Consider the following 25,375-nt stretch of genomic DNA (forward strand, 5'->3'; position numbering starts at 1 on the left):
TCTCCCCTCTCCACCTAAAATCATATGAATTGGTACCTAGTGTATAGCAGATGCGACCCCATGGACTGTAGCCCACCAGGCTCCTCCTTCCATGGGATTCTCCAGGCAAGAGTACTGGAGCTCTGAAAAGAGATCTAGCCCATCCTAAAGGAAGTCAGTCCTGAATATTCACTGGAAGGACTGATGTTGAAGCTGAAACCCCAATACTTTGGCCACCTGATGCGAAGAGCTGACTCATTTGAAAAAGACCCTGACGCTGGGAAAGATTGAAGGTGGGAGGAGAAGTGGACGATGGAGGATGAAATGGTTGGATGGCATCACTGACTCAATGGGCATGAGTTTGAGTAAACTCCGGGAGTTGGTGATGGACAGGGAAGCCTGGCGTGCTTCAGTTCATGGGGTGGCAGAGTTGGACGCGACTGAGCTACTGACCTGAACTGAAGCACACAGCAGGTACCCAACAGATATATGCTGAGTAAGTAAACCAATGAAGAGAGGTCACACTAACAGAACAGTACCTGTCCAAGAGCATCTAGCCCTGTAATACTGTTAGTCAGGCCCAACCTGGAAGATGATATGAAAGATTTATAAACCTAAGAGAGACCAGCGTGTGTGCTAAGTCGCGTCAGTCATGTTCGACTCTTTGCAACTCTACGGACTGTGGCCCACTAGGCTCTTCTGTCCAGGGGGATTTTCCAGGCAAGAATACTGGAGTGGGTTGCCATGCCCTCCTCCAGGGGATCTTGCCTATCCAGGGATCGAACTTGCCTCTCCTCCGTCTCCTGAATCGGCAGGCGGGTTCTTTACCACTTTCCCACTTAGGGAAGCCCTAAGAGAGAGACAATAACTGACAGTGACAGTAACAGTGGAAATAACAGCAGCTTAACAAACACTGCCTCTCTACCTCGTATCTTTTTCCTGGTCAGCTTCTATCTGGCCTACACTGAACCATTGTGAGAAACGCTGGGCTGGAAGAAGCACAAGCTGGAATCAAGATCGCCGGGAGAAATATCAATAACCTCAGATATGCAGATGACACCACCCTTATGGCAGAAAGTGAAGAGGAACTAAAAAGCCTTTTGATGAAAGTGAAAGTGGAGAGTGAAAAAGTTGGCTTAAAGCTCAACATTCAGAAAACGAAGATCATGGCATCTGGTCCCATCACTTCATGGGAAATAGATGGGGAAACAGTGGAAACAGCGTCAGACTTTATCTTTTTGGGCTCCAAAATCACTGCAGACGGTGACTGCAGCCATGAAATTAAAAGATGCTTACTCCTTGGAAGAAAAGTTATGACCAATCTAGACAGCATATTCAAAAGCAGAGACATTACTTTGCCAACAAAGGTTCGTCTAGTCAAGGCTATGGTTTTTCCAGTGGTCATGTATGGATGTGAGAGTTGGACTGTGAAGAATGCTGAGCGCTGAAGAATTGATGCTTTTGAACTGTGGTGTTGGAGAAGACTCTTGAGAGTCCCTTGGACTGCAAGGAGATCCAACCAGTCCATTCTAAAGGAGATCAGCCCTGGGATTTCTTTGGAAGGAATGATGCTAAAGCTGAAACTCCAGTACTTTGGTCACCTCATGCGAAGAATTGACTCATTGGAAAAGACTGATGCTGGGAGGGATTGGGGGCAGGAGGAGAAGGGGACGACAGAGGATGAGATGGCTGGATGGCATCACTGACTCGACGGACGTGAGTCTGAGTGAACTCCGGGAGTTGGTGATGGACAGGGAGGCCTGGCGTGCTGCGATTCATGGGGTCGCAAAGAGTCGGACACGACTGAGCGACTGAACTGAACTGAACTGAACTGAACTGAACCACCATCAAGGGCTTTTCTCACATCACCTCCAGTGCCTCCAGACGGTCACTCTGAAGGAGGGGCGGTGGGGTCAGCGAGCTGCTTCCCTCACATTCCCGTTTCCCTCCGTGGAGTGTCGGGCTGCTCCTGGGCAGGGCTCTGGGTGTGCTTCCCAGAATTCCCCTGGCACTGGAGCATCTGTGTGTCATTTGTGGTCTAACGGGTAAAGAAGGAAGGGTGCCCGCCAGTCAGAGAAAGAGGACTCTGCGACCCAGAGGAGGATGCAGACACATGAAGGAAGGAGTCTGGGTCCCTGAGTGGCCACGTGGAAGGTCATCTGCATGAGGCTGTGCTAGGGCTGAGACGGTAAGTGGTTATGTCAAAGCACCGAGAATTTGGGATTTCTTGTTACAGCGAAGAGTGTCTCCCTGACTAGATAAAAAATCAGTGCTACTATGATAAAAACCTAAAATTGGAGGCCGGATGGTGTAGTGAGGGAGCTGACACCATAAGCTGGGCAGATGGAGAAGCAGACTCCTAGCTTTGCCACTGAAGTGAAAGTAAAAGTTGATCAGCCACGTCCGACTCTTTGCAACCCCACGGACTGTAGCCTGCCAGGCTCCTCTGTCCACGGACTTCTTCAGACAAGAGTGTTGGAGAGAATTGCCATTTCCTTCTCCAGGGGACCTTGCCGACCCAGGGATTGAACCTAGGTCTCCTGTACTGCAGGCAGATTCTTTACCTCTATGGCAGGGGTTCTCAAAGCATGGCCCCTGGACAAGCCGGGGGTGCGTGGCGTGAGGACCTGCCAATAATGCATGTCCAGGCCCCACCTCAGACCCAGGTGTCTGAAGTTCAGGGAGGAGCCTAGAAGCCCGTGGTTCCACCAGCCCTCCTAGTGACTGAGGCAGCCTCAGGTTTGACGACAGCTGCTTCGTGTGACAGGGTTTTCCCCTGAAAGCGATGGAGTTCACCCCAGGCTGCCCTGGGCTGAGCTCCACTGCCCTCCCCACCTCTGCTCCCCTGGACCTCAAACCACACACCTCCACGTCTCTGTCCTGCTCAGCACCTATGTGGCCACCAGGCTCCAGGCAGAAACCACAGTTTCCGGAAGCTTCTTCAGCTCCACACTACCCTGGGTTACCAAGGACTGACCAGGTCCTGTGACTGTCTCCTGGGGGCGTGGCCCCGGCTGGCCCTGCCCCTTGGAGGATGTGGGAGGAAGGGAGGGGAGGGGGGCCGCAGGATCCTTACCTGCGTGAGACTGCATGTGCTCCAGCAGGTTGTTGTAGAATTGGAACTGGATCCCGCAGGCGCCGCACGTGTAGGGCTCTGCGGGGAGAAAGAGTGGCCGTCTGAAGGGCTGCATGAACCGCAGCGCCTTTCTGCAGGGCCGCGGGCAGCTCTGGAGCTGGGCACCCAGACACACAGGGGGCGGTGCCCTCGGGGCTCCCCTGGCACTAGCTAGTGAGGGAGAGGCTGGGGAGGAAAGAGAGACGGAGAGAGGAAGACGGCAGGTAACAGGCCGTCGGGTGCAGCCACGGGGCACCTATCGAGGGCTCACTGTGTGCCAGGCACTGTTCTGGGCGCTGGGGACAACACAGGGCAGAGACCGCACCTTCTCGGTTCCACAGCCTGCCTCTCTCTCTCGGCTGGGGGAGGCACACAGACGGCTCAGTCTGCTGAGCGGACGACTGAACGAAGGTATGAATGAACCAAAGACAAGACGATGGACGTGGAGGGAAGGACAGAGAAGGAGGGAAGGGACGAGAGAAAGGGTGGGAAGCAGAGAAACAGCAACGTGCCAGAGAAGCAGGGATGAGACAGGGAAGAGGAGGGGAGAGGGCGGACGGTGGGAACGATGAGCGCGTATAAAAATGGGAGCTCGTGTGCAGGGCCTGTTATCTTTTCATCTCTGTGCGCCTGGCAAGGGGACACGGATGGAAAAGGGAAGAGAGCAAAGATGAGTAAGGAAAAGAGCAGGATGACGGCGGAGGTGGGGCTTGGGAGCGGCGTCGTGAGGCCAGCCCCGTGGGCAGGAAGGGGAGGCCTTGCTTCTGCAGGGCTGGGGGTGGCAGAGGCAGGCTGTCCACACTCCTCCACCCACCTGGGCTGGGCCGCCCCCTGCCTCCACCAGCTGCCGGCTCTGCCTGGGAGGGGTCTGGAGTGTGTGGCGGGCTGAGTTCACTCCCTGCCCTGTCTCGCCCTCTCCAGCCCCCCGATGGGACCCTCACTTACTCTGTAGGAGAGGGAAAGGGTTGGAAATCAGGGGACTTGCAGTTTCTGCAAAAGAGAAACAGTTTAGCTAAGTTTCTTCCAGCTCTGGTGCTCGGGGCTGACTGTCACGATTTCTGGTCTTGGGCAGCAGTGAGCCAGATGGGCTCTCAGATGAGGGGGAGGCAGTGTCTCGGGTGGGACTGGGCGTGGGCAGGTCGAGATTGGGCAGGGCCATCCTTCCAGGACACCCCCAGCTCACACAGTGCGCCCACAGAACACCATGAGAACATACCCACATGCAGCTGCCCATCTCAGGACAGGGAGCTGGGACGGCTGCTAGGTCTGGGCACCCGGGGTGGACACGTTTGATACTAAACACCAGGGCAGCCAAGGGAGCGCTGCGCTTTCCCTTTGTGTGTCTCCATCCTGCCAAATGTCTGCTGGCAGCTACCCATGCCTCTTGGTATCGTCAGCTGAGCCTCACGGGCAGAGGACAGAAGAATGGGGCAGACAGACTACCCCGGGGAATCCTGGCTTCACCACTTACAAGCTAGGGGCCCAGGGCGACAATCGATCTCTCCTGAGCCTCGATTTCCTTATCCGAGAAGCAGGGATAACAGTAACACTGACCCTCGCTGGCTGTGTGGCAAGGGTGAAGACAGGTAAGACACATACAGCTGTGAACAGGTGCCAGGCATACAGTAAGCGCTCAATAAATGGTGGCTGCCAGCAGGAGCATCCCAATTCTGAACATGGACTCTGATGGAAGGAGAGGCAGGGGCTATGGCCTGGCTGGCTGACAGCAAAGGCTAGCAGCAGACTGGGGTTTTGGTCCCGGCTCTGCTGCTCATCCCCTGCACGGCCTGGACCAGTCACTCCGTCTCTTTAAGGCCCACCTTTCGGAGAGGCATTACAGTTTTCAAAAGGATGAAGCAGTTTGGAACAGCTGATGTTCTCTCTAATTTAAAGGACCATGTCAACATACTCAGGGCCCCCACGGCACACCTCACTGCCTGCCTCGGGCACTGACTCATGAAATCACTTGGTTTACTTAACCCCCCCGCCACCACCCCCAAACAGCCTACCATGTGGATGTGTGTCTCTGCAGGGCCCCCACTGAATGATCCCCCACCACAAGGACATGTGTGCCATTTCCACTCTACAGCAGAGGAGAAACAAGGGGCGAGCCCAAGCCACCAGCTTGTCGATGGTGGAGCTGGGGTCAAGCCTCAGCTGGAGCTCTGGGCACTGTGAGGAGGACTCCATGTGCAAGCCTGCGCTCCTCGTGTTTCATAAAGCCCCTGACTCACGGTCAAGTCACGTTCATCACTTGTCCACACCCAGTCAGGGCTCAGCAGAGTGCTGAGCACAGACCAATAACTAATCTGATGAGTGAAAACTTTGAGCAAGCAAGGGGCGATGCCTTACCTTAGTGTAAAGGAAGTATCGGAATAGAATCCTTTTCACACTCAGCCTTGGCTGGCACTGTGCAGACCAGCCTGCTGTGCCTTTTTCAGACAGAAGCTGATTGTGATTGCTCATGGCTCTGCCAGGCTGCCCCAGGTCTGTCTGGGGACAGTGGCCTCAGGGTCGCTCGGTTCTAAGGTGCTACGGCTCTGTCAGGGTCTGGCAAGAGGCAGCCACCAGGGGGCGCCAAAACACCACCAGGAACCTCAAGCAAACCTACTTGGGCTGGTTAAGGGCTAGAAGGGAACCTCTGGATGTTCCCAGGTCCAAAGAGGGGCCAGAACATGGGGCCTCTGGCTCTTGGGTCACAGCTCTGTCCACTGCACCCACTTTGCTTCTCCTGGGAAAAGTGGCTGCAGCGCTCACCCTATAAACACAGCAATGGCTCCAAGGGGGCCATCCGGGTCAGTATCACAGGCTGTGGAGACAGGGGAGTTGCTCTCTCCATGCAAAGACAAAGAGGAGCCATAGTCCCCAAGGTGCTCTTGGGACCTAGAGGGACGTGCCTGGAAGAAAGGGACCCTCCACTTCTGCCTGGCCCTGGCTGCCTTCTAATTCTCTGCCCCCAGCTTCCCCCCAACACCCTAGCCCAGCACAGACCACAAAGATCCCAGAGCACAGGACGGCAGTCCCGGGGCACACCGCTCACCAACTCACCGCTGGAGTTCTGGGAACTGCTATTCGTCTCTTCAAAGTGGTTTTGTGCTTTGCCTTCTACCCGCCGACTGAAAGCGCTTTCTGCTGGGTAGGGGAGGGGAGAGAGCAAGAAAAAAAAAAACCACAGTGACTGGTCAGTACCAGGTCCAGAGAGGGGGCATGCCAGAGAGGGGGCGGCTCGGAGGCCAGGGACGTGGGACCTGCCCCAGACCCTGGGCTGGGTGAGTTGCCTGAGGCCCTATGCTTGGGAACCAGCACAGTGAGGGGCTCCAGAACCCCAAACCACATACTTCCAGCTTCTCAGGCTCACCTGAATTGCCTAACACCGCCTCGGGACCCCAGGAGACCCCCCAGGAGTGCCCAGGGTGGGTGGAGGTCCAGGCACTGTGGGGTATACGTGGGATGTAGGCACACTGAGGTAAAGCTGATGGAACAGATGGCGAATGGGCCAGGGTCTCCCGTCTCTGGCCCCTGGGGAGTCACAGGTGACATCTACGTGATGTGGACCCACTAGAGAGCGGGGAGGGTGACAGACTGCTTTCTGGCGGTGGCTCAGGCAGAGCAGGAGGGCCTGGTGGCTGTCGGGGCACCTGGGTGGCAGAGAAGTCGTGACAGGCAGAGCCGGGACAGCCCCAAACCGGGGAGGCCAGTGACCAGGTGAGGTCTGTCTGGTCAGGGTTCACCCAGGGAAAGGGACTGGCTCCCCGAGTGATTTCTGGGGTGTCCCCACGGACAAGGGGCGCCTTCCTGAGTGGCTCCCGTAACTCCCTGTGAATGCTGGAGTCAGAGACAGGGCCCAACCAGGTGGGGAACAGCAACTCGCACCCATCCCCCACCCGCAGGAGGCACTGAGAGGGTGTCTGAGCGGCTGCGGCGTTTCCAAGCCGCTCATCAGGGACACTGGAGGCGCCAGGGGGCAAAGGCTTCTGGGAGCAAGTCAGTTTGGGACGAACATCTGACCAACAACTCGGGTGAGGACAGCAAAGGCTCTGAGAAGTTCGACCAGAGACAGACCTGTCTAGCTTTGTCTAAAACCCAACCTTCTCAAACATAATTGGCAACTGAAACCCATTTAAAAAATATGAGGGACCTTCCTGGTGGTCTAATTGTTAAAGAGTCTTCGCTTCCAATGCAGGGAGCATGGATTCAACCCCTAGTAGGGGAACTAAGATCCCATATACAGCCAAAAAAAATAAAGGAAAAAAGTAGAAATATGAGATTTCTTAGTATCTCTCAAAGATGGTAATCCTGGGAACCCACTTTGGGAAGCGTCATTGTCCCCAGGCCGCCCGACACCAGGAAGGCAAGTGCTCAGACTGTTGGGGGCCAGTGTTCCAGACAATCACTGGGGTGATGGGAAAGAAAGCCAGAGATGGCTCCTACAGGCCCCACTCAATTCCCCTGTGCCTGACCCTGACAATGCCCTCTGATGCAGCTTCCTTTTTCCAGAGGCTGTCAAGAACATCGTAGGCAAGACCCTCTCTTCCAAATTGTCTGTAAAATGCCTGGGCTGAGAGCTACACACCTGCCTGCTTCAAGATACCATCTGTAAATCGGCAAAGCAAGCCCCTCGATTCTTTATCTAGGGAAAAGGGCCTGCTATGAGCCAGGCACTGATCCACATGCTTTATGTTCATGGTCCCCCCTTAACCCTCCAAGAGCTCTGTGAGATCACGCTGTCACTCCCATTTTACAGGTGAAAACCCAGAGAAAGTGAGGCTGTCGATTTCCTGGGGCTACGTTCCTAACCCCCGAAGATGGTAGAATAAGGAGATTTCATTTCCGGGACACAGCCTTCCTTTTAAAAAGGTCTGGGCCAGGGGAGTGACTCCTTTCCCCACCTTCTCATGTATGCAGGGAATGGTTACCCACCTGTGGAGGATTTTCATGCAGCCTGACCAATATATCGGTAGCATTTAGCACAACTGAGGTTACAAACTATTATAATCAATCTCCTATGGCTCAGCTGATGATGCAGATTTTGATCAGCTATTCCTGCTATGGGCACCTATGCCTGGAAACCACTGAGTGCTTTTGCAGGGGACATCCCCACGCAGGTACACACACAGGCATGGGAGCGGCCACCTGTCTTGTTCTAGCATGAGAGTTGCAGTGGTCACTTCCAGCTTCAACATGCCGGGCTGTAGCTCACGTCCTGTGCAGCTGGTAACCCACGTGTGACACCCACCACAAGTCTTGTACGTCAGTCACATAAAGGCAGCCAGAGGCAAGCCTCATGGCTCGCTGGAAGCTTCCATGGTGACACTGGGTTCCAAGAGCTGCCACAAACCACACAAAGCCTATAGGCAGTTCTCTGCAGAAACTGCAGGTACAAAAACTCCCAGCCACAAGATCAAGAGTAAAAGCAAGATATGAAAGCCATGATCCTTAGTTGAGCTGGTATCTACCACTAGTAAGTCTGTGATGACCAGCCTGTTTAACTCATTTATGACTACTGCTGCCAAACCCCAGCTCTTCTCTACACAGTACCTGAAAACCATTACCTTCAAGGCTGATTACTTACTCTCCTTTCGGGAGATGTAAGCACATAAGCATAGCTTCAAAATTTGCGGGGGGCGGGGGGCTCCCCAGGTGGTGCTAATGGTAAAGAACCCACCTGCCAATGTGGAGATGTACATTTTTAAGAACCACATCCTTGCTCCTGATTAGCCCTCTGAACCAGAATAGAGCAGCACAGCTCATTCCTTGGCTGTCTCCGGTCCAGCCTCCCGACTCATGTAAGCGAGCTCTCCATTTACTTGCTTGTACATTTCATGGGTGACCTGAAAGGCCCGAAGTCCCAGAAGGACTATGTCACCACTCCATCCTACATGCCACATATCTAGGCAGGCGGCCCAAGGCTCCTTCCATCCAGGCATGAATCAGGATTCCTGGTTCTCAGGATACAGTGTGTCTCAGCAGTTTTCCCTGATGACTGGTAAGAAACGGTTGGGGTGTGCCATTCACTGCCTGCTCACCCTTCTGCAGTCTGGGCCCTTCCTGCATAGACTCAGACAACACTGGAGCAGACATCCATTGGCTTCCTGCTAGGCTATGATTCAGAGAGGGGTTTCACGAGTAGTACCCGGTAGAGAGAGGCCAGGAGAGCAGAGCTCCCAGTGAACCACTCTTCCTCATGCAGAGCAGCTCTTCAGAGAAATGAGTCTTTCGATTGGGTTTTCTGAAAGATGGGGGAGGAGGTGCAAACTCATGCCAAGGAGTTCCAGGCAGGTGAGGTAAATGGATGAACTGGGCGGGATGCGAGACAGACAACAGCATGATCACAACGAGAAATGGCGCCTGCCACATGGCCATTGTGCTGGGGAGGCGGGAGGGAGTGGTGGGGACTGTGGAAAACTGGAGAGCACGCGCTCTGGGACTCAGCCTCAAGGCAACTGGCTGCCCTGCAGGAAAGTGAGCCCAGGACTGCCAGATCTGACTTTTCCACGTCAGTGAGAAATCAAGTTTCACAAGAACATCTAACGTACAAAAGTTAGCAAATAATTAAAAAAAATTTAAAACCCCGTAGGCCATGACTTACGAAAAAACACTCTCCTGCTTAAAAAAATTAGTTTGCAAACCATCTTGTACAACCCTCTGACTTAGGGTAAGGAAACCCAGACTCAGAGAGGCTAGGTGGCTCGTCAGAATCACAGAGCCGGCAGGAGGCAGAGCAGGGACCCAGATCCGTCCCAGAGAGCCACGGGCCCTCCACCCTCGCTCTTGCAAGGGAACAATGACCGCGGGCACAGCTGTGGCAGGCCGGGGGAGAGGGGCGGGGAGCGGAGGCAGCGTGAAGGGAACAGAGGCCATTGGTACCTGCGGTCGCCTTGCTTGCTGGAGATCCCGAGTTTGGAGTGCGGAACGTCTGGGTTTGGGTGGCTGGAGGGGTGCGGTGTAAGAGGGTGGAGCATCGGACCACGGAGGCCGGAGCCTTTTTCCCCGACTGGTTCGTCTGGGTCTTCGCTGCCACGAAGCGTGGAGACGGGGAGACCTCTGGATGCGAACACTCAGAGCCTGTGTCTGGATCGTCCGGTGGCTCCCACCCGGGGGCGGTACCTGAGAGGGTCACGCTCTCAGTTGCCGAGGGCCCTTGGAGCTGGGCCACAGACCCCTACGCTCGAGGGTCGAAACTCCTCTCTGGCTACCACCTGGAGCCCAAGAAAGTCTGGGAGTCTAGAACCTTCTCCGGCTTCTCCCTGAGCGAAACCTGATCGCCAGCTTACACTCACCATTACCTGGAGGCCACTGACCAGTCCACAGGGTGGGTCATCCATAACCCTTGAACAGTCCAGGCTCTGAGTGTCTAAGAACTCGCTCTGGGACCCATGCTTGGGGCCTGGATGAGTCAACCCAGGGTCAAATGCACTTTCTAAAATGTAGGTCCCTAAGCCTCTTTTCTTCCTAAGGCAGGCTGGCTCAGCAGATACAGCAGACAACAGAGGCAGAGGCTAGCAGGGCCGGCTGGCTGGGGCGAGGCGGGGCTGGGGGACGGGATGAGCAGGGGGCAGCTGTCACCCCGTGGTCTCAGGGGCAGGGGCTGGTGGTGCTCCTGGACACTGCCTGGGGTGGGTGCTCTCAGGGGTCAGTGCTCAACCCGACAACCGATGCTTAAGTGCAGCAGCTCCTTGAAGGGCAGCTTGTGTCGCCGATTCCCAGATCCCCTACCTCCCTGGCTGGCATCCTTTGCAGAAGCTGGGCTTACTGAGGGCAGGGGTGTGTGTGGGGGGGCTGACCCTCAGGTGGTCTCCAGCTCTGGTGGTCTCGGGTGGCAGCAGTCTGCCTCCTTCACACGGTCCGGAGACATGGTTACTAGCGCTGGCAAGCCCCGAATGCGACCACAGTGCCACCTCCAAACCAAGAGGGGAGGCAGTGGCTTTAGTCCACTGCAACTGTCGCTGAGGTGAGAGCAGGTCAGGCGGCAAGAGAAGGGACCCCTCTGGGGCTGACCGGGGCCACAGGGCCCACAGCAGTGGGAACATCTCGAGGGCACCACCTTGCCACAGAGCCTGGCTGGGGCCTGAGAAGGACCCTGCCCTGCAGCCTGCCTCAGGGGAGAGGAGAGGCCTCCTTACCCCCGCTCCCAGGGCAGTGCCCACCCTGGGCACAATGCTGCGCTCGCCGCTGTCACTGCCAAAGAGCAAATGGGCGCTCTCTGTTCCTCCACCTCTGCCCATCCCTGGCCGGAGGTGAAGCGCAGGTCTGGAGAAGCAGGAGGCAGGGCCAGGTTCAAGGCTGCACAGGACTCAAGGCCCTGAGGTCGCTCACAGGACTCAGGCTGTCCCCCGTCCCTTTGCGGAGTCACTGCCTTCCCAGCACAGCAGTGGCCGGATGCCAAGAGCTGCGGGTGGGGAGTCCTTCAGTCATGGCCCCTAAGCAAGAACTTACCTGCCTCCCCTGAACTCGGAAAGAAACCCCCCAGGCTCAGACTGTGGAGAACACGATTGTCCTCCAGTACTCTCTCCCCAAGCCCCGGCCCCACGTTCTGGATTCTTACTTTCTCAATCAGGACCTGGAGAGGGGCAAGTGGGGAAGGACACCTACATAGGTCCTCTCTTTCCTCCTTTCCTTCCAGAGAAAAGGAACTTGAAGGCCCGGAATCCAACCGGAAGGTGGCTCATCTCACACTTTCCAATTTTTTTTTTTTTTGGCCACAGAATAAATCTACACATCAACCTTGAGGGAGATGTCCAGTGTCCCATCTCTGATTTCTCCCCCACCTCCCTGAAGCACAGTTTGGGGACCACAGCTCGTGGTCCTCTATAATGGAACCAGCACTGAGTGTGCTGTGAGCCCAGCCCACCTTTGAATTCCAGGTCAGTCACCTCTGACCTCCGTGGTCTTGGCCTCAGTTTCCCTACCTCAACTCTGCCGATAAAAGTGGGACACCCATTTCTGCACTACCAACCTCACGGGGATTTAACGAGAATCCACACAAGTCACAGAAGCACCTTGAATAAACTACTCTTCAAATGTAAACAGGTATTAATGGTATTTTTTTAGGATTAAAGAAATCAAGGCCCAGAATGGTTAATAAGTTTAGGGCCACACAGAAAGTCAGGGCCAAGATGGGACACAGTCCAATGCTGCCAGCTTCCCACGGAAGCCTTTGAGCAAGACCATGTGGTCCCCTTAGGCACTAACACATACTCTGGGCACCTTTGCGCAAGGGACAGAGAATTCTCGAGCAAAGAGCAGAGCACACTGCTTCCCGTCTTAGGGCCCATCTCCACATGCAGAATGGTTTCTAGGAGACCCTCTGGGTCAGATCTCATGGTCTTTGATCTTGCTGTCAAAACCCTGGCATCCATGTGTGAGCGCCCCTGCTCCCCTGAAGCAGGGAGCTCATGACACCCAGAAACACTTGCTACAATGAACCCTAGGGCATCACCTGCTTGCTTTGGCCTGGGACCTGCCCACTTCCTGCCCCCTCAATCTTCCAAGCTTCATGGCCTTTGCTTATGCTGTTCCCTCTGCCTAGAATGTTCTTCCCTCGTTTCTGCCTGGATCACTACTTCCGGCCCTACATAGCTCCACCTAAACATCACTTCCGTCGGAAGCCCTCCCTCATGCCCTACTTGGTCATGTATCTTTCAGTCCCCCTCTCCTCTTCCCTTCTAAGATCTGACCACCACCAATGGAGACACATGGTGTGATCTTTCAACCAATGTCTCTTCCCCCGATTATTATCCTGTATGTTCTGTGAGGGAGGGACTCCACCAGTTTGGTCCAACCAGGGCTCATTCCCTGACACACAGGAAGTGCCAAAATAAGAGATTTGAACAACATTATTAACCAACTTAACCTAATTGACACTATACTCAGGGAATGCTCTTCCCAACTCACTTTATGAGGCCAGCATTACTCTAAAACCCAATCAAGACAAGGACATTACAAGAGTGATGAGATGAGATGGTTAGATGGCATCACCGACTCAATGGACATGCGTCTGAGCAAGCTCTGGGAGTTGGTGATGAACAGGGAAGCCTAGCGTGCTGCAGTCCATGGGGTCACAGTCAGACATGACGGAGATACTGAACTGAACTGATTACAAGAGAAGTAAAGTACACTGCTGGTTGAAATGCAAAATGGCACAGTGTCTGACTGTTTCTTAAAAGTTAAACATACACCTATCATATGATCCAGACTAGGTACTTATACAAGAGAAATGAAAGCATTTGTCCATAGTAAGACACATTCACAGCAGCTTTAATTGTATTAGCTCCAAACTGGAAACAAGCTAAATGTCAATTCATAAATAAACAGATAAAGGCAACATGGTATCCGTATCTAGACAACGGAGCACTGCTATTCCTCAATCAAAAGGAATGAACTACTGATACATTTAAACATGGATGAATCTCTAAACAAAAGAAGCCAGACCCCACCACACATAGTAGAAAAGATTCCGTACTTGCAAGATTCTAGAAAATGTTATGGGCCATCTTCCCTGGTGGCTCAGTCGGTAAAAGAATCCACCTGCGATGCAGGAGATGTAAGAGACAAGGGTTTGATCCCTGGGTCGAGAAGATCCCCTGGAAGGAAATGGCAACCCACTCCAGTATTCTTGCCTGGAAAAATCCCATGGACAGGCAACAGCCCATGGGGTCGCAAGAGCTGGACGCAACTGAGCGACTAAGCCACCACTGCAGAACACGCGTAACCTGATCTGTAGTAACAGGAAGCAGAGCAGCGCTTGCCGGAAAGAGAGAAGAGGTGAGTGAGGGGCTATAAGAGGGCACGAGGGAACTTCCGGGGGTGATGGGCGGAAGCAGAGCAGCGCTTGCCGGAAAGAGAGAAGAGGTGAGTGAGGGGCTATAAGAGGGCATGAGGGAACTTCCGGGGGTGATGGGCATGTCCACCATCTTGACTGTGGTGATGGTTTCATGGACGCGTACACAGAACAAATTACTTCCTTTAAATAAGGTACTTTATTGGATGATGACATATTAACACCTCTGGTATCTTCAAAACACCAGAAGTATTTACTTTCTTGATTATGACCATGATTAATGGACCAGTGACTGAATCTGGGGCACTCTCCTAATCCTAGAACTGCAGTTTCCCACCGTTGAAGGGTCAGTGTTGGCAATGACAGTAAAAGCCAGGTACAACCCTAGGGAATTTTAGATAGAAGTAATCAGAAAACACATGCTTGATAACAGATTAGCTCTACAAGCTACCCTAGGTCTCAGAGTAGTTTAGATGCCTTTCCAAGAAAAAGAAGCTTAAAAACAGAAGTCATTCTTCTGGAGAAGCAGCATTCCAATCCTGTAATGTTTTTTAGTTCATTCCATGGTTTTCTGATAATCAATGTATTTTAATAAAGAACAGGGATGATAACTTAAAAAAAAAATCAATCCATGTAATTGACCACATTATCAGAATAAAAGATAAGAATCATAGGATCAGCTCAACAGATGTAGAAAAAACACGTAACACCAATTTATGACAAAAACTTTCATAAACTAGAAATAGAAGGTAACTTTCTTAACAGATAAAGAGGTATCTATGAAAACCTATTTCAGCTAATACAGTGCTTAATGATGAAAATGATCAGATTCAATGATGAAAACCTGAACCCTATGATTAGGAACCAGGCAAAGACATACACTCATTTCATTTATTCAACAGCTAACTGGAAGGTCCTAATCAGCATAATAGGAAAGAATAATAAAAGGAATACAGATTAGAAAAAAAGATGTACAGCAGTCTTTATTAGTAGATGACATGAGTATGTACAAGAAAAATTTCAAGAAATTTACAAAAAAGCTAACAGAACTAGTAGGCAAAGTTAACAAAATTGTAGGATACAAATTCAATATATAAAAATTAATTGTATGTAATAGCAACAAAACTGAAAATAAAAAAAAACCACAGTAGCATAGAAAAAAACCATAAAAAACTTAGATACAACTTAATGAAATATGTGCAAGACCTCTACTCTGAAAATATAAATTATTGCTAAGAGAAATTTAAACAGACCTAAACCAATGCAGAGACACACTATGTTCATGAACTGGAAGATCGAATATTATGAGGTCTATTCTCCCCAGATTGGTCCATAGATTCAGCATAATCCTAAACAAAATCCAAGAGGTAATTTTGTTGTAGCAATTGGCTAGAAGACTAATATTTATATTGCAAGGCAAAGTTCCTTGTTTCTTAAAAATACACAAAGTTGAAAAACTGGAAGCACCTGATCTAAGACTTAGAGTAAATAAGACCATGTTGGCATAAACACAGCCAAACAGCTCAATGGAACAGAAATAAACTCACACTTACTCATGTATTAAACTGATTTTCAACAAAGGTCCCAATGTTATGTAATATATAAAGGACACTCTGGTGTTGAAACAACCAGATATCCATATAGTACAAAGTGAATCTCAAATCATATCTCTCATCATTCACAAAAATTAACTTGAGATGGATCAGACTAAAATGCAGAAGTTGATAGTAGAAAGCTTCTAAAATATAATAAAGGAGAATATCTTCACTACCGAGGTAGACAAGGATATCCTGAGTAGAACTGAGAAAACACTGGTCATAAAAAATTGATAAATTAGATCATTAAAAATGAAAAACAGCTGCTCATCAAAAGACCCTGAATGAAAATCAACAGTCACACCAAAGACTAACAGAAAATGTTCATTATATATATATACTCAAAGCTTCAGCTTTTCCAGTGGTCATGTATGGATGTGAGAGCTGGAACATAAAGGCTGAGAGCCAAAGAACCAATGCTTTTGAACTGTGGTGTTGAAGGAGAGTCTTGAGAGTCCCTTGGACTGCAAGGAGATCAAATGAGTCAATCCTAAAAGAAATCAACCCTGAATATTCACTGGAAGGACTGAAGCTCAAGCTGAATTTCCAATACTTTGGTCACCTGATGCAAAGAGCCAATTCATTACAAAAGACCCTGATGCTGGGAAAGATTGAAGGCGGGAGGAGAAGGAGATGACAGAGGACGAGATGGTTGGATGGCATCACTGACTCAATGGACATGAGTTTGAGCAAGTTCCAGGAGATGGTGAAGGGCAGGGAAGCCTGGCATACTGCAGTCCATGGGTCACAGAGTCAGACACGACTGAGTGACGGAACAACAAAATATACATATATATATATATGGTAAAGAACCTGGATCTAGAATATATAAAGAACTCCTAGGGACCTCCTTGCTGGTCCAATAGTTAAGACTTCAGCTTCCAATGTAGATGGCATGGGTTCAATCCCCCAGGGGAACTAAGATCCCATATGCCATGGAGTGTGTGGCATGGTAAAAAAAAAAAAAAAAGAACTGGTATAATTTAACAATAAAAACAACCCAACCAAAAAAATGGTCAAAACACTGCAACGGTTCCCAAAGTAAAATATACAAATGGCCAACAAGCAAATGAAAAAGGGCTCAACATCATTAGTCATCAAGAAAACACAAATTAACACCACAGTGAAATACCACTACACACTCACCAGACTACCTCGAATTAAATTGCTTCCTACCACCGAATGTTGGCAAGAATTCGTAGCAAGTGGAACTCCCATCCGCGGCTGGTGGGAGTGTAAGGTGCTATAGCCATCTTGGGAAATGGTTTGTCAGTTTTTAAAAAGGTAAACACGCTCTCCCCTATGACCTGTCAATTCTACTCACTGGAATTTATCCAAGAGAAATGAACACATATGTCCACGGAAAGCCTGGTACAAGCATTTCCATAGCAGCTTTATTCATAATTGTCCAAAGCTGGAAACAACTCAAATGAACAAGCAAATGGCTAAACAAACTGGTATTTTCATATAACAGAATATTGCTAAGAAGTAAAAAAAAGAAAAGAACTGATATAACAACATGTATGAATCTTCTTCCACCCCAGTCAGCCAACATCCCTCTGGATGCCCTCACCAGACCCAGGGGCTCTCAAGGCCTGGCCCTGGTTACCCTTGATGAAGCCATCAAGTACAGCCTCCAATTCCACACAGAACCTATGGACATACAAATCACTAGATCCAAAGGCCACTGGAGGGGCTACTTCTTGGTCAGATTTAAGAATTAGTCCTCTGTTGCATTTAGCCTAAATCTCTCACTCTGTATTTTAAACACAGATAATCCTAGAGTCTCTGGACTTCAGCAATAAAGAGATGCATTCAACAAACAGATGCAGAAAGACAGAGAGAGTCCACAATGGACAGAACAACAAAATGAGGAACGGAGAAAGAGAGGACAGCCCTTCAGGAGAGAAGTACCTGGATGTTCGGGGGAAAAGAATCAGGGAACAGATGAAGTACCCGTTCCCATCGTACCACCCGACACGTGATGCAGAGGAACTTCCTAGTTACAAGTATGGGCCTGGAGGTTGCTTGTCAGGGCTCAAAGCCAAGTCCTTCTTCTTATTAACTCCATGATCTTATTCAACTTGTTCCAAGAGTCATTTGGGGGAAAGAGAAGAAACAGGGTCCTCCAAAGGCTGACACCCAAGGGGCAGGCTGGCTTTGTAACTACCAGCACCGGAAGTGCACTTTGGGTGAGTAACTCTAAGTGCGCCCAGGAGAGCGCAGGTAAGCAGGCATCCATGGACAGCGGCCCCTTTCCCCGCCCATGGAAAGCGGGGACCTCAGAAGGCTCTGAGTGGTGGCGCTCAAGCCACAGCCCTGATGTCTCAGCAGCAGCAACACAAATGGGCAAAATGGATGGGTCAGTGCCCATCAAGCGGAAACTGGGTCCTCTCTCCCCCACTCGCAGGACCTTGCCAGGCAACCCACACATCCTTAGCCCGGGTGGTGGGACATGTTCCTCTAGTTGGGCCACTGCAGACGCCTGCCTGAGGGTCTCCCTAAGGAAGAGATGACTTGAACCCAGGCTCCTGGGCTGAAGAGACCTTGAGAGCTCCCACAGGAGGGAAACTTGAGCGCAGAGAAGGGAAGTGACAGACTCAAAGGTCACGCAGCAATCGGGCCAAGCAAGACAAGAATCTTAGGGAAGCTGGCTCCACCACCTTCAGGGGCTCTGAACACCTCTCCCTGCCCACCTGAAGGCCCTCAGGGGGTCACGTGCCTGTGCCAATATCAGGGCTCAAGGAGGGTCGGGCCTCCCACACTGTGGACACCTTGAACCCTGATGACCTTGCACAATCCCTCCCCCTTCCTGAAATCTTTCCACCCACTGACTGTGGAGGGAGATCCCCACAGCTCTGTTGGGACAAACAAAAGCAGAGATACTCCCAAAGACCTCGTAAACATTCCCCGCTACTGCCCTGCAATTCTGGTTAAGCCCCACCCTATCAGGACTCTGGTTGAGAACTGAGGGCTCATCTACTTAGGGATCTAAGGATATAGCACCTCTGACACCCAGTACGGAAACTGGCAAATCGGAATGGAAAGCCAGGATGTCCCTGTGGTAGGGGTCCTTAGAACACTTTCTCTTCCAGGCTAGGGGAGGAGGTGGGGATTGGGGGCCAGAGGCAGGATGGGGCCTGCCCAAGGCCACACACAAGCCTGTGACCCCACTGGAACTGATACCCAGGGCTTCTGAGGCCTGGCCTGGCACTCCTTCTGACTTCACACCCTTCCTACCTCCAAGGACAAAGCTGTCTCATCTGGCCAACCATGCTCTAGCCTGCATTTAGGCCCTGCATTGGTTCAGACTGAAGGTGCTGGCTTCAGGGGTGGGGACTCAGGAACCACATGATGTGCCGGTGCTTAGAAGATGGCATCACTGACTCAAGGGACATGAGTGTGAGCAAACTCCGGGAGAAAGTGAAGGACAGGGAAGCCCGCGTGCTGCAGTTCATGGGGTGCAGAGAGTCGGACACGACTTAGCAACTGAACAACAAACACGAGGTGAGGACAAGGCCCCTGAGGACTCGGGCAAGTGATGCCCACCCTTCCGCAGCCCAGATCCCCGTGGGCCCCAGGCCTCTGAGACCTTCGGGAGAGGTCTCAGGCTTTCCTAGCTTAAGGGTGGGACTTTTCCAGCTCCTGCAGGCAGGTGGCTCCAGGTCGGACCCGGATACCGAGACTGGCCCACCAGCACAAGTTGATCCTTGCTTTCGCCCTCCCCTGGCAAAACTCCAGAGCCTCAGCCTGTGGCTGGCTCGCCCCTCCCCCAAGCAGAGAAGGTACTCACTGATGGGGGCGTGTAAGGCCACGTGCTCCTGGTAGGGCGTGTAGTACTTGTACTGTTTTCCGCAGAATTCACAGGTGTAATTGCCGGTTTCTGTCCAAGAAGAGAGAAGTGTGGGAATGGGTGCCTGGTTCCCATCCAGAAGCAGCAGTGTGCTCCCTCCCCCCAGACTCCTCATTCTGGGACCACCAGGTAGAATCAGCAGCCCCTTTGAGTCAGACTGCCTGGGTTCAAATCCCAATTCCTCTATTTCAAGCTGTGCAACTTTAGGCAAATCTCTTAACCTCTCTGAGCCTCAGTTTTCCTATCTGCAAAATGGGGATAACAATAGGCCCACCTTATAGGGTTGCTGTGAGGATTAAATTTGTGTGTCACATGCTTAGAACAGTACCTGGCACACGCTGTCCTCCTCCACTGCTCCACCCCCAGACCCCGGTGCTCAGGAAATGTGTGGTGAACTGACTGCCCTCCAGTGCTAACCTCTTCATCACCCCCTGTTCAAGCCTTGCCCTCTGCAACAGCCACACCTGGGCCCCCTCATCTCCAGGACGTTCCCTGCCCCAAACACCCCCCACCCCCTGGCAGAAGGGGTCACCTCTTCCTCTCGGGTCCCACCGGACTTCATCTTTACCTCTCTTTTGGCACTGCCTAACTTCTTTCTTCTTAAAAATTTCTGATGTAATATTGTTCACTGGGGGAAAATTATAAAATACTGATAAATACAAATACAAAATTTTAAATATAAGAGAAACTTCAATCATCTATAATCCCCCAAAGTAGCAGGTACCCCATGGGGTGGAGCGTTCACCTGGCCACTTGCCCTAGATCCGGCCTCTCACTCCCATCTCATCTCTCAGTGACATCAGCCGTCAGTCTTCTACGGGCCTTGAATTAACCGGCCCTGATCTATATGCTCTTGGTAACCTGGCACATTCAATGGACAATATTTTGTGGACATCTTGCTCAAATCAATAAGCATTGATCTCCATTACATTTATTGGCTGCCTGGTTCCCACTGGACTTTGAAATTTGCTGAGCCAGTCTCCTAAGCCAGAGGACACTGAGATTGTTTCAAAATTCCTTCCTTATAAAAAAAATGCTGCGATCTCCATCCTCGTAGAAATTTTTGCACATTTGCTCATTAGTTTTGCACATCACTGCAAAATAAAGATTATCCCTCATAATCTGTGCACAATACTTCTTCAGGATAAATTAAGGGTGTGTGTTTTTAAGGCTTTTGATCACCAAAGCACCAACTACTTATTGAAAGGTTGGGTCAATTTTCATCCCCATAAGAAAAATATGAAAATGACTGTTTCCAGAGTTAAGTACTATCATCTTCTTAGTGTGCCTGAGAGGGAGAAATATATTGCACTGCTGATTTTATTTTCCATTTCTCTGAGTTCTCAGGAAGCTATTTTTCAGGATTAATGAACTACGGTTTTTCTTCTTTGGCTTTCCTATTTGAATTTACAGTCAATGTTTCTATAGGCATGTTTACCTTGTTAAAATCGCTAAGAACTCTATAGATTAAGGACGTCAACATTTTGTTCTATAAGTTACATGTATTTTTTCTTCATTGGTTTCTTAGTCTGTTTACATTTTTTTCTTGGCATACAGAAGCTTTAAAAATTTTAGTAGCTAAATAATTTTTGTAACTGAATCACCAACACTGGGAAAGATATATTATTTGCTCTTTGTAGGCTTTTAAGTTGTTAGATCAACTGTTATTAATTGTCTTATTCAGACTATATAATCTTGTTTCTCTTCTCGCTCTGTCAAAGACTAAGTGTTGTGATCAATTTTTCCATTTGATTGTGTTTCTAAAATTATTTTGTATATTAGATATAATGTTGTTTGATGCAGACAGGCTCATAAGATCAAAACCTCCACTGTGAACCGGATCCTTTATTAATATCACACAATTTTCTAACACTGCTGCTGCTGCTTAGTCACTAAGTCATGTCCGACTCTTTCGTGACCTAATGGACTGTAGCCCACCAGGCTCCTCTGTCCATGGGATTTCCCAGGCAAGAATACTGGAGTGGGTTGCCATTTCCTTCTCCAGGGGATCTTCCCGATTCAGGGACTGAACCTGAGTCCCCGCCTTGGCAGGTGGATTCTTTACCTTTGAGCCACGCTGCTGCTGCTGAGTCACTTCAGTCATGTCCGACTCTGTGCAACCCCATAGATGGCAGCCCACCAGGCTCCCCCGTCCCTGGGATTCTCCAGGCAAGAACACTGGAGCGGGTTGCCATTTCCTTCTCCAATGCATGACAGTGAAAAGTGAAAGTGAAGTCGCTCAGTCGTGTCCGACTCCTAGCGACCCCATGAACTGCAGCCTTCCAGGCTCCTCCGTCCATGGGATTTTCCAGGCAAGAGTACTGGAGTGGGGTGCCATCGCCTTCTCCGTTGAGCCACGGGGGAAGCTCTATTTTCTAACACTGCTTCTCAAATGATGGTGGTCCCTCAGCATCACCTGGGAACCTGTTAGGAATGCAAATCCTTGGGACTTTTTGATTTTCTAAAAGAAAAATCCTAGGTATGAGATCCGGCAAACTGTTTTAACAGGTCCTACAGAGAATCCTCAAGTGTGGGAAAGTTAAGAACTACTGCTCTAACTTTTAATTACATTGTTTTGTTAGTTTGCCTGGTATTCACATTAGTATTATTAATTGTTGATAATGACTGTATTAGATTCTTCCTGCTACTTGTTCACATGTGTCTAAAGCCATTATCCTAAAATTTTTTGTACTTTCATTTATCAAACATGTATTCTGCTAAATGCTGGTACAAAATGTTGAGCAAAAACAGTCATGACAGTCTAGAAATAGAGAAAGGAAATACAAATAATGACACAAACAAATTTAAAATTTGAAGCACAACAGGTGTTCTTAAGGAGAACAGTGCTATGGAAACGCTAGCAGGGAATTCAGTTGAGTTAAGACAGTAGGGAAGTGCTCCCTGGGAAAGAGAAGTGTGAAAAATAAGGAATTAACTAGTTATGTCTCTAATACACTAATAACAACTGGATGTTGGGGTTTTTTTTTGATTGCACCATGTGGCTTGCAGGATCTTAGTTCTCTGACCAGGGATTGAGACCAGGCCCTAGCAGTGAAAGCATCGAATCTTAACGACTGGACTTCCATGGATTACCTTAAATTAACCAGAGAATCTCTGTCTTCTAATAAAGGAAATTATGACATTTGCTTTCATTGCTATTATTGACTTGGTTTTATGATTTTTTTTTCCTGGTTTATTCCCTTAGCTTTTGGTTGTTTGATGTATGAACCCTTTTCTTTGCCTTTCCATTATTCTCTGGTATTCCATCATTTTCCAATATTCTCCATTGCTTTTAGATGGTCTCATTTGCTTTTAGAGAAAAGATACATTTCTCTAATTTTTATATTCAGGCAAGATGTGCTATTTTTATATCTCTTACCATTGAGAAAGACAGTTCAAGTCAGTACCTCTCGAACTTTAGCCTGAATAAGAATCATCTAGAAAAGCTGTTCGGAGAAGGCAATGGCACCCCACTCCAGTACTCTTGCCTGGAAAATCCCATGGGTGGAGGAGCCTGGTGGGCTGCATGCAGTCCATGGGGTCGCTAAGAGTCAGACACGACTGAGCGACTTCACTTTCACTTTTCACTTTCATGCATTGGAGAAGGAAATGGCAACCCGCTCCAGTGTTCTTGCCTGGAGAATCCCAGGGACGGGGGAGCCTGGTGGGCTGCCGTCTATGGGGTCGAACAGAGTCGGACACGACTGAAGCGACTTACCAGCAGCAGCAGCAGCAGAAAAGCTGTTACAACAGATTTCTGAGCCCCACCTTGGAGATTCTGATTCCGCAGGTCTGGTGTCGGGCCTGAGTTAACATTTCTAACAGGCCTCCAGGACATGCTGATGCTGCTGGTCTGGGGACCTCACTATGAGGACTGGCTTAACCGACTTCATCGTATCCCTCACTGGTTCCTTCTCGGGTTTGAAAGTTCATTCTTAATATTTTAGAATAATCTCTGTCTTCCTCATTTAATTTTATAATCAGATTTGCAACATTTTAAACTTACTTCTAGTTTACCTGGGTTCGGTATTCACCGCAAGTCCTCCTGTACTGTGAATTCAGTTCAGTTCAGTAGCTCAGTCATGTCTGACTCTTTGCAACCCCATGAATCGCAGCACGCCAGGCCTCCCTGTCCATCACCAACTCCTGGAGTTCACTCAAACTCACGTCCATCGAGTCAGTGATGCCATCCAACCATCTCATCCTCTGTCGTCCCCTTCTCCTCCTGTCCTCAATCTTTGCCAGCATCAGGTTGACTCATTTCAAATGAGTCAGCTCTTTGTATCAGGTGGCCAAAGTATTGGAGTTTCAGCTTCAACATCAGTCTTTCCAATGAACACCCAGGACTGATCTCCTTTAGGATGGACTGGTTGGATCTCCTTGCAGGCCAAGGGACTCTCAAGAGTCTTCTCCAACACCACAGTTCAAGAGCATCAATTCTTCAGCACTCAGCTTTCGTTATAGTCCAACTCTTACATCCATACACGACCACTGGAAAAACCATAGCCTTGACTAGATGGATCTTTGTTGACAAAGTCATGTCTCTGCTTTTTAATTTGCTGTCTAGGTTGGTCATAACTTTCCTTCAAAGGAGTAAGCATCTTTTAATTTCATGGCTGCAATCACCATCTGCAGTGATTTTGGAGCCCAGAAAAATAAAGTCAGCCACTGTGTCCACTGTTTCCCCATCTATTTGCCATGAAGTGATGGGACTATGAATTAATGCCTCATAATTGAGCCCTTAAATCTATTCAACCAGTCAGTTCATTGGAGTATATCTTCAAGTAATTTTTTTTGAAGATGGGTTCACAGGAGAAACAGCCTGATTTTGAGCCCTTGCTTTTTTCTTTACACATAAATAAAAATTTGTCTAGATATAAAATTTTTAAGATTGCAACCCTTCCCCTTTAGAACATACCCCATGATACTTCAGTATTTAGTATTGTAGGGAAATCCGAGGCAAATCTGCCTTGGAGTCACTGAGTCACTTGAAAATAACTTGCTTTTTTATCTCCAGGTGCCTGCATTCATAAGGAGTCACTAATATCTTTTAGTTATGGTATTTTATATTGACTCCCTGACATATGACAAGCCTTTGAATCTGCATACGTAGGTCTTCCTTTAGCTGAGCAATTGTTTCTTCTATTGAGTCTTCGGCGTATTGCTTCCAGCCCACTGGTAGAGGAACACCAACGATCTGGAACAGGTTCCCTATTCTCTGTATTTATCATGTTTTCCTCTTACGATGCTCATCTGTTCAAGTTTGTCCTTCACATCATTAATTCTGTCTCTGCAGACCAATTCTGCTCTTTACTATCTATAATGAAGGCTTTAATTACATACCAATTCTGTTCTTCTGTTTCCTTTATCTCTCCCATTCTTCTCATCTCACTCCTCTCTCTTTGCCTTTTCATCTTGTTGCTTTTCCATGATGCAGCTTCTTTTCTCACGCAGGTCATGTTATGGACTGAACTGTTTCCTGCCGCCGCCGCCCCCCCACCCCCCGCCCCCTTATTTAGAGGCTGATGCCCTATCTCCAAAATAGATGTCAATGCAATGCTATTTGGAGATGGGGCCTTTGGGAAGTAATTGGGTTTAGATGAGGTCATGAGGATGGAGGCAGGGGGTGGGGGTGAGGGGGTCCTTCATGATGGAATTAGTATCTTTATAACAAGAGGCACCAGAGAGCTTGCTCTCTTTTTCTTCTCCCCATGTGAGAGTGTAGCTAGAAAGAGGGTCCTTGGACCAGAACCCAACCATACTCTCACCCTGATTTCAGATTTCAGCCTCCAGAACTGTGAAAAAAAATAAATTTCTATTATGTAGGCCGGTCTGGGGTAGTTTGTTATGGCAACCAGACTGAACTAAGGTCATATTTTCTCATACTCAACTGTGGCTGTCCAGTAGGATTTCCTCCCGGGCTCGCTGGTACATCACTTTCAGAGGCATACTCTTCCTCTAGGTCTCCTAAATTCCTTTTCTCGTCATGCAGAATTTTCATAATTCCCAAGTTTTTTTTTTAAAAAACAAAAACCAAAAACTTTTTAAGTCAC

At 49.5% G+C, this 25,375-nt stretch overlaps 1 protein-coding gene across 5 annotated transcripts in view; it reads right to left on the reverse strand.

The window, feature by feature from the left end:
- The window catches only part of ZNF618 (zinc finger protein 618), a 200,734-nt gene that overhangs the window by 25,978 nt on the left and 149,381 nt on the right, over window positions 1–25,375 (reverse strand). For 2 of the 5 annotated variants that reach the window (XM_070375047.1, XM_070375046.1), the window contains 4 exons: window positions 19,263–19,352; window positions 9,962–10,201; window positions 6,143–6,226; window positions 3,056–3,133 (listed from right to left, as the gene is read on the reverse strand). In XM_070375047.1, the coding sequence (XP_070231148.1) occupies window positions 3,056–3,133; window positions 6,143–6,226; window positions 9,962–10,201; window positions 19,263–19,352 (492 nt within the window). Of the gene's footprint in view, window positions 1–3,055; window positions 3,134–4,039; window positions 4,085–6,142; window positions 6,227–9,961; window positions 10,202–19,262; window positions 19,353–19,890; window positions 19,951–25,375 lie in introns of all 5 variants that reach the window. The other 3 variants (XM_070375045.1, XM_070375048.1, XM_070375049.1) reach the window with 3 other exon arrangements.

Source organism: Bos mutus, chromosome 8 (assembly GCF_027580195.1).
Source record: "Bos mutus isolate GX-2022 chromosome 8, NWIPB_WYAK_1.1, whole genome shotgun sequence".
In the NCBI taxonomy this organism is placed as follows: Eukaryota; Metazoa; Chordata; class Mammalia; order Artiodactyla; family Bovidae; genus Bos; species Bos mutus.